General features: G+C 38.5%; 1 protein-coding gene across 4 annotated transcripts in view; it reads right to left on the bottom strand.

Annotated features, from left to right (window-relative positions):
• SEC24B (SEC24 homolog B, COPII coat complex component) overlaps nucleotides 1–15,155 on the bottom strand; it is a 106,647-nt gene that overhangs the window by 29,505 nt on the left and 61,987 nt on the right. For 2 of the 4 annotated variants that reach the window (XM_015139009.3, XM_015139011.3), the window contains 2 exons: nucleotides 5,138–5,322; nucleotides 923–1,025 (listed from right to left, as the gene is read on the bottom strand). In XM_015139009.3, the coding sequence (XP_014994495.1) occupies nucleotides 923–1,025; nucleotides 5,138–5,322 (288 nt within the window). The remainder of the gene's footprint in view (nucleotides 1–922; nucleotides 1,026–5,137; nucleotides 5,323–15,155) is intronic. The other 2 variants (XM_015139010.3, XM_015139012.3) reach the window with 1 other exon arrangement.

Raw genomic sequence — 15,155 nt, 5'->3', positions numbered from 1 at the left:
TGAATAAATTCATGTACTTATTATATATTACAATTTTTTAATTTTCTATTCATTTTGATCTTTCCTATACTTCCTAGTAGGTAAATAAACTTCACAGGAAAGCTTTTTAACCTTTGTATCTCCAGCTTCCAATGTGAAGGTAGTCAATCAATATTTTTTGGATGAATGAGAGCAAAAGAAAACTCAGAACCAGTAAGAAGGGTAGTAAACAACAGTAGTAAAAAAAGTTTGAGAGAGAAATGCAACTTATGAAGTACAAATAAAACAGCCCTGAATAAAATTATTTTTGAAGTTTTCAAAATTTAAAAGTTTTAAAACTTTAAAGGTTTAAAAATCCCTACTGTTACAAAGTTTTTTGTTTTAATTAACAAATCTGTTTAATTTGTTAAGGAACAGACAGTTTTCCTGTCTAAGTGGACATCATTGTTGGTGTTTCCTTTGTGTTTAACGAAGAACTCCTAAAGTGTATCTACCTTCCATGGCCATTCCACCTTCCAAAACTACTAATCTTTCAAAATCCAGGTCAGACTTCATCACTTATAGAAAACTTTTGCTATTGTATCCACAGGGAATCACTTCTCATACTGTACTCACTACCTAAGTATCTCATAGAATTTGATTAATTACATGTATTAATTATCCTGCACTGTAATTATTTTTACATCTTTGTCCCCTGTTAGATAAGAACTTTTTGGAGGCAACTTCAATGACTTGATCATCTCTGTACTAACAGTGCTTAGCTTAGAGCTTGTCACAAAGTAGGTGTTCAAAAGACATTTGCCAAGTTGAATGTTATGGAAATGATTATTTCTAACTTCAAATAAAAGAAGATAAAGAAAATTCTAAGGAAATATAAAATTTAAGTACCTTGTACATAAGCATACATGTCAGTACCCATAAATAATATAAAATGTTACTTTACCGTTAGGTCTCTGAAGGGATGTAACAACAATCCTAAAGGAAGCTTAGCTTTATTCAGTAAAGCCTGTGTCTGTGGAATATTTGTCAAAGTACACCGAAATGAACTGCAAAAAACATAAACAACATGAAGGATATTAGCTATCAGAGAAAAATACACTGAAGTAGATAATTAAGAGCATTTAAGGACACAAGTGAAAATCATTTGGGCATGTTGCTATAACTGTAAGCAAGAAGGTCCTGATTAATTAGGCATGTATGTAATATATGCCAAAAGATCTAAATTAAAGAGTCAACACTTTCATGGTGGAAAAGTAGTACACATTCAGGGAAGACCAATTACTCCATTATGATTAGCCTGGAGTAGATGAATAGGAGCACATAGAAAACAGGAGTGAAAAGGCCTATTTCTTTAATTATTCTGTTCCTGCTTTACTGCCCCCTTCGCACCTGTCAAACTCCCACTCTTACTACAAGACTCATGAAGGTAATCGCTCGTAACCACCCTCACCCCTAACGCCCCAAGTTAGAAGGAATGACTTCTTTCTCTGTGCTCTGAGATATGTGTATGCTTCTATGATATCAATTAGTCTGATTTACTTTAATTGGTTGTTTTTCTTCGCCACTTGAGATCAGAGATAATTTTGTCTTTGTATCACCCTAGCCCAGTTTCTCTCATTGAGAAAGCGCTTATAACTTAGGAAGTTTTTTTTTTTTTTTTTTTTGAGATGGAGTCTTGCTCTGTTGCCCAGGCTGGAGTGCAGTGGTGTGATCTCGGCTCACTGCAAGCTCCGCCTCCTGGGTTCACGCCATTCTCCTGCTTCAGCCTCCCAAGTAGCTGGGACTACAGGCGCCCACCACCACCACTGGTTAATTATTTGTATTTTTAGCAGAGACAGGGTTTCACCGTGTTAGCCAGGATGGTCTCAATCTCCTGACCTTGTGATCGGCCTTCCAAAGTGCTAGGATTACAGGTGTGAGCCACTGCGCCTGGCCAAATAACTCATGAAGTTTTAAGGTCCATAAACAAAGAATGAATAAAGGAGAGGCCAAAGAAGTAAAAAGCAGAAGTACTGAAAGCCAGGCAAGAAATTTTAAGAAGAGTCATTAATATCACGTACAGATATAGAGATATCTATTTATTCCAGCCTTAGTGTTGTTCCTTGAACACAAAAAGCTTGTTCCTGCTTCAGGACCTCCACATTTGCTATTCATGCAGCTTGGAACCCTTTTATTCCCAGAGGAGTCATATGGCTTACTCTCTCACTTCACCCAGATCTCCACTCAAATGTTAAAAGTCTTTGGGTAAACCTGTCCAGACTCTTTTATTTACAAGAGTCACCCTCCACCCGTACTCCTTATTCTGATTTATTTTTCTTCACTGTAATACCCTGAACATTACATTATATATTTACTAGTTTGACTGTTCATAGAATATAAGTTCTGTGATTCCATAGAGATCAGGAACTGTGTTTTGTTTACAACTTTATCCCCAGCACATAGAAAACAGTGCTTTGCATTTAACTTACAAGGCATTCGATAAATATTTATTGAATTAATGATTTATCTTAGTATGTTCATACTATTATTATTCCTGTTTTACAGTTGACAAAACTGAGACTTTGAGAGGTTAAGTAAACTGTACAGTTTCATAGCCACTTAGGTCTGCTCAACTCTAAAGCCTGTACTCCTAATTATTTATTTTGATAAAAGAGACATTTTCTCAAAACACACATAAATGGGTAGAAAAATGTATGCCTTCCCCTTACCTATGGGTTCTCTTATACGTATGCAACATACTTTCTTTTTTTTAAAATAATTTTTTATTTTTTGGAGACAGGGTCTCGCTCTGTTACCCAGACTGGAGTACAGTGGTGTGATCTCGGATCGCCGCAACTTCCACCTCTTGGGCTCAAGGGATCCTCCTACTTCAGCCTCCAGAGTAGCTGGGACCACAGGTGCATGGCACTATGCTCAGCTAATTTTTTTGTTTTTTGGTAAAGAAGGGGTTTCACTATGTTGTCCAGGCTGGTCACAAACTTCTGGGCTCAAGTGATCCACCTGCCTTAGCTTCCCAAAGTGCTGGGATTATAGATGTGAGTTACTATGCATGGCCCATACACTACATTTACCTACGCAGGGGGTGCCTAACCTTTTATACTACAAGGTCATAATTTACAAACTTATCAACCTGATAGCAACTTATATTCAGAAGGATGGGCAGCTGTTTTCAACCTATAATCCATGATGCCCTATGCTTTTAAGGAAACGATCTTGGCAGTACCTGAGGCACTGATGGTATGTGGATGGTAGAGTACAGTAGAAGAGGGGAAATTCTCAAAGCAGCTCCACTTCTTATTTTCTATATTGGAATTCTATATATTTTGGTTGAAAGAGTGGTTTGCAGCTTTTTTAAAAAAAGCTGGAAAACTACTGCTTTAAGAAAAGGGAAATAGGCTGGGCACGGTGGCTCACGCCTGTAATTCCAGCACTTTGGGAGGCCGAGGCAGGCGGATCTCCTGAGCTCGGGAGTTCAAGACCAGCCTGACCAACATGTCTTTACTAAAAATACAAAATTAGCTGGCTGTGGTGGCATACGCCTTTAATCCCAGGTACTCAGGAGGCTAAGGCAGGAGAATCGCTTGAACCTGGGAGGTAGAGGTTGCAGTGAGCCGAGACGGTGTTATTGCACTCCAGCCTGGGCAACAAGAGTGAAACTCCATCTCAAAAATAAAAAAAGAAAGAAAAAAAGAAAAACAAAAAAAGAAAAGGGAAATATTGGCTCTAAACAATACTAATTCTCCTAACGCAAGAAAGAAGACAATGTCGGCCAAGTGCGGTGGATCACGCCTATAATCCTAGCACTTTGGATTATAGGCGTGTCCAAAGGCCAAGGCGGGCAGGTCACCTGAAATCAGGAGTTCGAGAACAGCCTGCCCAACATGGTGAAACCCCATCTCTACTAAAAATACAAAAATTAGGCATCATGGTGCACACCTGTAATCTCAGCTACTTGGGGGCTGAGGCATGAGAATCACTTGAACCTGGGAGGCAGAGGTTGCAGTCAGCCAAGATTGGGCCACTGCACTCCAGCCTGGGTAACAGAATGAGACCCTATCAAACAAACAAACAACAACAACAACAACAAGAAAGACAATGTTGTTCTGTGAAACAGTGTTTACTTTATGAGGAGGAGAAATTCCAGGAGCGGGAGGATGTCTTCAAAAAAAAAAAAAAAAAAAAAAACAGGCCGGGCGCGGTGGCTCAAGCCTGTAATCCCAGCACTTTGGGAGGCCGAGACGGGCGAATCACAAGGTCAGGAGATCGAGACCATCCTGGCTAACATGGTGAAACCCCGTCTCTACTAAAAATACAAAAAATTAGCCGGGCGAGGTGGCGGGCGCCTGTAGTCCCAGCTACTCGGGAGGCTGAGGCAGGAGAATGGCGTGAACCCGGGAGGCGGAGCTTGCAGTGAGCTGAGATCCGGCCACTGCACTCCAGCCTGGGCGACAGAGCGAGACTCCGTCTCAAAAAAAAAAAAAGAAAAAAAAACAAAAAAAAACAAACTAAAACCAGGGGGATATCCTATTCATAGGATACAGAAGAACTAAAAGCATACAAGAACAAAGACATGAGGCACTGTGAAGTGAGTAACAGAGCTCATTCACACAAAGGTACACCAGGGCTTGGTGGCTGCCAGTGCAGTCTACCAGCTAAACTTCTCTATTAAAGGAAATCCAATCTAGATTCAGACTGGATTAGTAAGCCTGGGAGTCTACTGAGTGGGAAAAGAAAATTCTGAGATAAACCATTTATCTAAACCTGTTCTTGAGATTACGTAAGTGAGGTCTATGTTCTTTTCAAGCAAAGCCTGAAATTTTAAATATTTGTCCTTATTTAAAAGATTATTATTATTGAAAAGTGAGGAAAAAGACTTACGAAATAATAAATATAGTTAGATTTGGGTTCCTGAAACCCTTCATTCAAATAGAAATAATTTCCCTAACATTAGGTGATGGGGGAAGGGACTGGATTGAGACAGAGATGGGAACAAAAACAGATTATCTAAATCAAATTTTACATCTATACAAACTAAAATAGAAAAGTCAACATTAACAAAACTTCCAACCGAAGAAATAACATACTACTTTTACTATTTTTGAAAGTCACACAATGTTTTCATCACTTAAGAAAGATTATAAAATAAATAAATACCTACTCTGGGCTACAGTTTAATTTTTTGAGGTCTGCATTCAAGTTAGGTACAGGAGCCCAAACAGGAGTCATGGGTAAAATATTCCTCTCCTGAGTGAGGTTTACAGGTCTCAGGCTTTCTGGTTGTGGAGAACTCTGAAGACTCAATCCTCCTAGACTGGAGGACAGCTGGTTTACACCAGGATACTGCTGAAACAGCAATTCAAAACAAAAGAACAATAAAACATAAATAAATATTCTTATACTATATATACTACATATCTCAACATACAGAAAAAGCATAAAGGTAAGAAAATTTAAATCTGGCTTGGTAATAGAATGACTTAGTATGCAGTCAATCTTAAAGCACACTTGAAAAAAACTCAAAGCAAAAATACTGAATAAATTTGAATCTTATTAGCAAGGTTAACCCTCGCAATGAAATTTCAGCAACAATGCTTTTCAACATTAGCAATTTGGTTTCCCTGAATACAGTTTATACTTGAAAAACAGAATAAATGCCCCAATAGTCTCAAGGTTCCCCTCCCCCACCCCCAATTATCAAGTTTCACAATGAGTTGATACCACAGAAATGTACAATGGTGTTCAACAGGTTTTGCCTTATTTTTTTGTTTCCTATATTTTTACTATGATCATGAATTCATGGCTTTTTGTTAACTCAAACTGATGTAATGAATTATAGTCATTATTCTTATGTTCAAACTACCCAATCTTTAGCCAGTGAAAGCCCTTTCAAGATGGCCCCAGTATCCTTTTATATGAACCTAACTAGCCTTTGTTAGTTTCCCTGCTTTCTTACACAATATTTTATACTCTTTTACTTCAAACCTAGAATTGTTTGTCTAAAAAGGAATCTTGGCTCCTTTTCAGTAGAGATGATATCTAAAAACCATAATCTGGATTACAAAGGTGCTTATTACTAGTGTGCTGCTATTACTTCCAGATACTTGCAATAGGTAAAGACGGAAAATATAGAGGCTAAAGTAGAAGCAAATAATGAATCCATGTTGACAGTTCCAATTCAAATTTAAGATGATGGGGTATTTACTTAAGTTCTTTGATTTTATACTGGTATCTCTGTTCTCTTTTGCTACAAATCTTGATTTCTAACGGTAACAGCATTATTTTTTCCTATAATATACATTTATAACACTATCATGTCAGATTATTAAATTTTTCATAGTTCTTTTTGTCCTTACATTATATCCCACTGAGATGTATAAAATACTAGGTTTTAAGATCAGATGAACAGTACTTTTCCTGACATTAGAATGTATCCAACTTGATAAACAGGTTTTTTAAAATTTTCTTTTTTTTTTTTTTTTTTTTTTTGAGACGGAGTCTCGCTCTGTAGCCCAGGCTAGAGTGCAGTGGCCGGATCTCAGCTCACTGCAAGCTCCGCCTCCCGGGTTCATGCCATTCTCCTGCCTCAGCCTCCCGAGTAGCTGGGACTACAGGTGCCCGCCACCTCGCCTGGCTATTTTTTTGTATTTCTTAGTAGAGACGGGGTTTCACCGTGTTAGCCAGGATGGTCTCGATCTCCTGACCTCGTGATCCGCCCATCTCGGCCTCCCAAAGTGCTGGGATTACAGGCTTGAGCCACCGCGCCCGGCCAAAATTTTATTTTTTCATATTTAAGAATCATTTTTAACCTTTTTGGTTTTTGAGTAAACATGACATTTACATAATTCTAATGTCAAAAAAATTATAATAAGGTAGTAATACAGTAAGGTATTCAGATATATCTTATTTCACTCTTAGTCACCTCTGCCTATCGTTAACTATTTTTATCAGCTTATGGTTTAATCCTTCCATTGTTTCTATTTATATAAGCTAAACATACATGCTGTTTTAAATATAGCCCCTTTTTCAACTAAAAAAATGTCCTGGCAATAACTCTATGCTTATACCTTCTGCATTTCTTTTTGCAGCCACCGAGCACTCCATTATGTTAATGTGCTATAGAATTCCAGCTAATATATAGATAATGATACATTCAGAAAAATCACTATTTTAACAATCCATACTGAAATAAATGATTCAGGTAGTGGTCACTTGTAATGGAAGACCATAGATATCAACAGATGATAAAGCCACTGGGTAAAGCTTAATGAGGAACTTCACAATTAAAGGATCAGGATGTCACCATATGAGGTACTAATCAAGCCTAGCACTGGTATAAGTTAAATAAACAGATATTATTTTGAAGTGTATATCTCCAAAATATATATTAGGACCTAAATAAACAAATAATTGAAGTAATACACCTAAATATAATCAACCATTAGATCTAACTCCCAATCCACAGAAAATGAAACAAAAATAAGTTAAATGATACCACAAAGAAGTAAACAGCTAAATTCGGAATGCGGGACATTCTACAGAACAACAGACTCAGTTATTTTACCAAATCAAAGGCATTAAAAAGAAGAGGGGTGGGGCTTGTTTTAAATTAAAACAAGAATTAAGAGACATAAGCAAATGAAATTAGTAAACTATTATTTGGGTTTTAATGTGAACAAAGTATACAAAGGCATTTTTGAAGTAGTCTGGAAAATGTGAATATAGACTGAATTTTAAATGACATTTAGAAGTTATTAATTTTGTTGGCTATGATAGTAGTATTGTGATTATGTAAGAAATGCTGTCTACCTCCCTAATTTTAAAATCCTCAGCAAGAAAAGTGGTGGTGGGGTGGGGGCAGTGTAGACCCATATGAAACAAATATAGCAAAATGTTGACAGTAACTGAAGGTGGTGCTGTTAAGGAAAAAAACTGGATAATAAAAAGGATTCTCTGAGTTTTCTGTAGAGCTGTAAAGAATCAGAAAAAAGATCACATGAATTAACAGTAGTATATAACAGAAAACCGCCCAAAAGACCCAGTTTTCTAAGAATTTAGGACATAAAATAAAGGTGGGATATTTAATGAGAGAGAGAAGACAGATTACCTAATAAGTGATAGTGAACTAAGGGTAAACCATTTTGCAGGTGAAGGGGAGAGAATGAGACTTCTTATTTACATTATGTACCAAAATAAAACCTTAGACGGATTAATGATGCAAAACCAAAATCATCAAATAACTAAAAAAAAAAAATAGCTAGAATATTTTCCTAATCTTAAGGCTGAAAAGACCTTTTAAAGGATACAAACAAAGGTAAAAACAACAAAAGAAATTATAAAATGAGGCCAGGTGCAGTGGCCCACGCCTGCAATCCCAGCACTCTGGGAGGCCAAGGTGGGCGCGTCACTTGACTTCAGGAGTTCGAGGCCAGTTTGGTCAACATATTGAAATCCCATCTCTACTAAAAATACAAAAATTAGATCGGGCGCAGTGGCTCATGCCTGTAATCCCAGCACTTTGGGAGGCTGAGGTGGGTGGATCACGAGGTCAGGAGTTCAAGACCAGCCTGGCCAACATGGTTAAACCCCGTCTCTACTAAAAATTGAAAAATTAGCTGGGCATGGTGTGGCAGGTGCCTGTAATCCCAGCTACTCGGGAGGCTGAGGCAGGAGAATTGCTTGAAACCTGAAAGCAGAGGTTGCAGTGAGCCGAGATTGTGCCACTGTACTCCAACCAGGCAACAAGAGTGAAACTCCATCTCAGGGAAAAAAAAAAAAAAGTTAGCTGGGCGTGGTGCCACATGCCTGTAGTCCCAGCTACTTGGAGTCTGAGACAGGAGAACTAGTTCAACTTGTCTTACTTCACAGCACTTGTAACTACTTGAAATAAACTATTTGTTTACTTATTTATTGTCTTATTAATCCTGACCTCCCACCAACCTTCTTAAGAGCAGGAACTGTTTTGCTCACTGAGCCTCCTCTCGTATTCTCAGTGCCTAGAATAGTACTGACACAGAGTAGGAACAAAATTCTATTTAGTAGAGAGAAATTCCAAAGTCTTAAAAGAATTAAATGCTGGCCGGATGTGATGGCTCGCGCCTGTAATCCCAGCACTCTGGGAGGCCACAGCAGGTAGATCATCTGAGGTGAGGAGTTTGAGACCAGTCTGGCCAACATGGTAAAGCCCCACCTCTATTAAAAACACAAAAATTAAGCTGGACTTGGTGGCACATGCCTATAATCCCAGTTACTCGGGAAGCTGAGGCAAGAGAATCACTTGAACCTGGGAGGCAGAGGTTGTAGTGAGCCGCGATCGTGCCACTGAACTCCAGCTTGGGACACAGAGTGAGACTCCATTTCAAAAAAAAAAACCAAAAAACAAAAAACAATACCCATTAAATAAATGTTTTGATTCTGTAATTCCACTTAAGGAAATAGTTAAGACAAATGCACAAATGTGTGTGTGTAGTCACGTCGCTTAGTGATGAGGACATGTTCTGAGAAATGTGTCATTAGGCGATTTTGTCCTTGTGTAAACATCACAGAGTGTACACAGAAACCTAGATGGTATAGCCTACTACACACCTGGGCTATATGATATAGCCTCTTGCTCCTAGGCTACAAACCTGCACAGCACTGTTACTGTGTTGAATACTGTAGGCAACTGCACACAATGATGTTTGTATATCTAAACACAGAAACTACAGGAATAATATAGTATAAAATATACAAGATGGTACACTTGCATAGGGTACTTAGTATGAATGGAGCTTACAGGACTGGAAGTTGCTCTGAGTGAGTCAGTGAGTGGTGAGTGAAGGTGAAAGCCCAGGACACCAGTGTACTGTAGACTTTAAAAACACTGCACATTTAGGCTTTATCAAACCTATAAAAACACAGTTTTTGGCCAGGCATGGTGGCTCACGTCTGTAATCCCAGCACTTTGGGAGACCTAGGCAGGTGGATCACTTGAGGTCCAGAGTTTGAGACAAGCCTGGACGACATGGTGAAACCCAGTCTCTACTAAAAATACAGAAATTAGCCAGTTACGTGCTGGCAGGTGCCTGTAATCTTCCAGCTACTTTGGGAGGCTGAGGCACGAGAATCGTTTGAACCTGGGAGGTGGAGGTTGCAGTGAGAGCTGAGATTGTGCCACTGCACTCTAGCCTGAGTGACAGAACGAGACTCTGTGGGAAAAAAAAAGTTTTTCTTTCTCCTATAATACATTAGTTTACTGTAACTTCTTTACCTCATAAACTACTTATTTTAATAGGTTGGTGCAAATGTAACTGTGGGTTTTGTCATTACTTTTTTTTTTTTTTTTAAGACGGAATCTTGCTCTTGCTGCCCAGGCTGGTATGCACTGGTGCAATTTTGGCTCACTGCAACCTCTGCCTCCCGGGTTCAAGCAATCCTCCTGCCTCAGCCTCCCTAGTAGCTGGGATTACAGGCGCCCGCCACCAAGCACAGCTAATTTTTGTATTTTTAGTAGAGACAGGGTTTCACCATGTTGGCCAGGCTGATCTCAAACTCCTGACCTCAGGAGATCCACCCGCCTCAGCCTCCCAAAGTGCTGGGATTACAGGCGTGAGCCACTGCGCCTGGCCTGTCATTACTTTCAATGGCAAGAACCACAATGGCTTTTGCACCAATCTAAATAACTTTTTGACTTTTGCAAAAACAGTGTAAAACACACATTGTACAGCTGTACAAAAAATTTTCTTCCTTTTACAGCCTTATTCTATAAGCTTTTTTCTATTTTAAACTTTTTTCTTTTTAAACTGTTTTGTTGAAAAATAAATACACAAACACATACATTTGCTTAGTCCTACACAGGATCAGGATCAATAATCACTGTCTTCTACCTCCACATCTTGTCCCACTGGAAGGTCTTAAGGTGTAAAAACATGTAAGGAGCTGTCATTTCCTGTGATAACAATGCCTTCTTCTGGATACTTCCTGGAAGACCTGTGTGAGGCTGCTTTACAGTTAACTTTTATTTTTTATAAATAGAAACAGTACACTCTAAAATAATGATAAAAAGTTTAGTATAAGTAAATACATAAACCAGTAGTCATTTATTTTTGTTATCAAGTATTATGCACTGTGCATAACTGTGCTACGACATTAGCACAGCTACAAAGTCAATAGGTGACAGGAATTTTTCAGCTCCATTATAATCTTATGGGACCACCATCATATATGTGGGTCCATCATTGACTAAAATGTCATTATGAAGCACATGACTGTATGTATGTGCATTTATGTATGATAAAGTTTGTGTGTGTGTGTATGTGTGTGTATACACATACAAGGATTTTTTTCTTTTGTCACAGGTTCTTGCTATGTTGCCCAGGTTGGTCTCAAACTCCTCAGCTCAAGTGATTCTCCTGTCTTAACTGGGATCACAGAAGCACACCAAGCTTAAAAGGATGCTGATTTTGAAACTGAGTTATGCCCCGCAAATGGGAGACTCATTATAAAACATACAAGTACCAAAATGATGAAAGATATTATAAGAAAGGTTTCTTCTTATACTGTTAAATAAATTTAAACATTTTCCAAAGTGATATTTGTATTTTTCAACTTCTTTTGTTTGTTTAAACAAGTCATCTAGACAATCAGCTTCTTTCCTGGCTTCCCTAGCAAGGTGTAGTGAAAGAAACCTGGAAAGACAGACTCCAAGCATTGCTGTCTACAACCTGGTAGAAATACTGGTTAACATTTATTAATATTTTACCTTTTGTTTATCTGCATTTTCTCTAATTGATCTCACTAAATTTGTAATTTTAAAAAGCTATGTAGTATCTATATCTGGCTTTTCATATATTCACTGAAAATATTTTTCTAATTTTCATTTTTGTTTTTTTTTGTTTTGTTTTGTTTTTTTTGAGACGGAGTCTTGCTCTGTCACCCAGGCTGGAGTGCAGTGGCCGGATCTCAGCTCACTGCAAGCTCCGCCTCCCGGGTTTACGCCATTCTCCTGCCTCAGCCTCCCGAGTAGCTGGGACTACAGGCGCCCACCACCTCGCCCGGCTAGTTTTTTGTATTTTTTAGTAGAGACGGGGTTTCACTGTGTTAGCCAGGATGGTCTCGATCTCCTGACCTCATGATCCGCCCGTCTCGGCCTCCCAAAGTGCTGGGATTACAGGCTTGAGCCACCGCACCCGGCCCATTTTTGTTTTTAAGCATCAGCCTTTTTCCTGTTTTTCAACCCTATAAAACAAATTTTAAGGTGTTTTTTTTCCTTCAAAAACCAACTGTTAGGGTTTCCCACTACTTAATAAAAGTCATCTCAAATTTATCAATACAAAGAAAAGCCCTTACACAGAGCTCTTTCATTGCACTACATTAAGTACAACATTTAAAGCCATTTCAACTTTATTATGACTGTTAAGACTGTTTAAAGCTAAGCTAAGATATTCTTACCCTACCTGGAACTTCGAAATTAAATGGGCCAGGCGTGGTGGCTCACGCCTGTGATCCCAGCACTTTGGGAAGCCAAGGTGGGCAGATCACGAGGTCAGGAGATCCAGACCATCTTGGCTAACACAGCGAAACCCCGTCTCTACTAAAAATACAAAAAACTAGCTGGGCGCGGTGGCACATGCCTGTAGTCCCAGCTACTTGGGAGGCTGAGGCAGGAGAATCGCTTGAACCTGGAAGGCGGAGGTGGCAGTGAGCCATGATCCGAGATTATGCCAATGCACTCCAGCCTGGGCGACAGAGCGAGACTCTGTCTCAAAAAAAAAAAAGGCTTTTTTTAAAAAAGTTTGATAATTTTAATCTTCGATGAAAATTTATCATCTTTTTTTAGTAGATAAGAATTTAAATGTAGGTCCTAGCTGTATACCTAAATCATTACTGTTCACTGACCCTAAAACAGTAGTGTTCAAAAAATGGTTTTAAATTCGGATCAGACAAAAATAAATAGCTGCTTGTAATCTTCCTTGGAAAGATCCATATATCCATATATCTACAGTAAAAAGTCTGAGTATGACTTTTTACTGTACAAATCCTTATCAGTTAAAGAGAAAAAAAGTGCTTAATTCTGAACTGCAAGGTCTTTTGCATTCTTAGAACCAAGCGTGGTACTGGACAGGTGATTTCACTTATTTGAGTTTCTATTTCCTAACAAAATGAAAGGAAGGTGACTATTTAAAATTTAAGAAGTCAAAATTCCAAGCGTTGACAAGAATGTGAAGCAACTGTACTCTCACATGCTGCTATTGAGGTATAAATCAGAACATCACTTTGGCAAACTGTCTAGCTTTAACTGCTAAAGTTGAAAAATGAATATCTAATGGCCCAGCAATTCCATTCCTAGATATATACACTCACTAAAAGACAGGGACAGAATTGTTCACAATAGCATCATTCATAATGGCCCCACACTGGAAAGTTACCCCAATGCCCATCAACAATAGAACAAATAAGCAAACTGGTCTATTCACATGATTGAGTACCACAGAACAATGAAAACGAATGAATTACAATCACACAATAAGCATAATGTTGAGCAAAATAATCTAGACACAAGTACATATGGTATGCTTCCAATTATGTAAAAGAAAAGAAAGGTGGGAATGGTTCCTTTCTAACAGTCTACTTCTAAATATTTTGGCTTTATGATGCTCACTTAAGTGTGATTGATAACCCAGGTTACTTTTTAGTATATCTTTGTCCCCTTTATCCAAACTTTTCTAAAACTTGTACTAGACCCAGAATATAAAAAGGATTGTGAAAATGATGTTGTATTTTTTAATTCCGGTAGAATATTTTTACTCTTATCCCAAAGTTAATTTCTTGACACTTCTAAAATAACCTCCCAAATAAAATACGAAATAAAAAATACTTCCTATACTCCTTTGTCAGGGGTCAGCAAACTTTTTCAGTGGATAGTCAGATGGTCAGTATTTTAAAGCTTTGAGAGCCACATGATCTCTTTTGCAACTACTCAACTGTACTACCGCAGCGCAAAAGCAGCCATAGACAATAACATAAAAGAATGGGCATGGCTGTATTCCAATAAAACTTTATTTACAAACAGGCAGTGGGCTCGATTTGGCCAGAGGGCCATGGTTTGCGGACTATTATCCTAAGTCATTATTTAAGACCACTTACTATTTCAAAATAATTTTTTTTCTCCTTGCTCAACACTTCCAAGAATCAACCTTTTCTTTGAACCTGGTTTTCTTGTCATAAAAATTCTAAGTAAATAATATGTTGCAACCCCAAATAGGAACTTGCCTAAAAGTACAAAAGTCAAACAAGACAGACTTAAAAATTGTTTCACATGGCATAACAGAGCCATAAATAAAATCCAGCAAATGGGAGGCAGAGAAATCTATACTAACCAACCATATTCCTCTAATGTCTCTCTCAGTTTTCTTCCTCCCTTTTTCCTCTGTACTTTAATTCTAAGGTTAAATTCCAAAAACAAATAATTTTCCTTTTTCTTTTGCCCCACCCCCACTCACGATGGCTTCCTGGTATGTCACCCAGGCTAGATTCAAACTCCTGAGCTCAAGCAATCCTTCTACTTTAGTCTTGAGTAGCTGGAACTACATGAGTGAGCCACTGCTCCTCACTGATTATCCTATTTCTCATTTTCATTCTTACTTCACCATAAAATTTCTATAAGGTTAGTCAACTGAGAACAGTTTTCTGTAAGTAGCAATACTCTTGTCATTAAAATTGTTTCCTGGCCAGGCGTGGTGGCTCACTCCTGTAATCCCAGCACTTTGGGAGGCCGAGGCAGGCGGATCACTTGAGGTCAGGAGTTCGAGCCAGCCTGGCCAAAATGGTGAAACCCCATCTCTACTAAAAATACAAAAATTAGCCGGGCATGGTGGTGGGCACCTGTAATCACAGCTACTTGGAAGGCTGAGGCAGGAGAATCGCTTGAACCTGGGAGGCAGAGGTTGTAGTGTGAGCCGAGATCGCGCCACTGTACTCCAGCCTAGGCGGTAAAGTGAGACGCCGTCTCAAAAAAAAAAAAAATTTGTTTCCCTGTATTTTATTTTCTTCTCAAGAAATACAGATGTGAATGAAATACTGTCAAGTATTTCACTGTATAAATATCGTATCAGTTGTTAAACTGCTAGGTTTACAAGATGGCTCCAGAAAAGGTCATGTCAGAATGGGTCCTAGCAGCAGTGATAGGAGTTAAGAAGAAA

This window comes from Macaca mulatta, chromosome 5, assembly GCF_049350105.2.
Source record: "Macaca mulatta isolate MMU2019108-1 chromosome 5, T2T-MMU8v2.0, whole genome shotgun sequence".
NCBI lineage: Eukaryota > Metazoa > Chordata > Mammalia > Primates > Cercopithecidae > Macaca > Macaca mulatta.
Note: the sequence above shows the minus strand (reverse complement) of the source record. Positions and strands in the feature narration are given on the sequence as shown.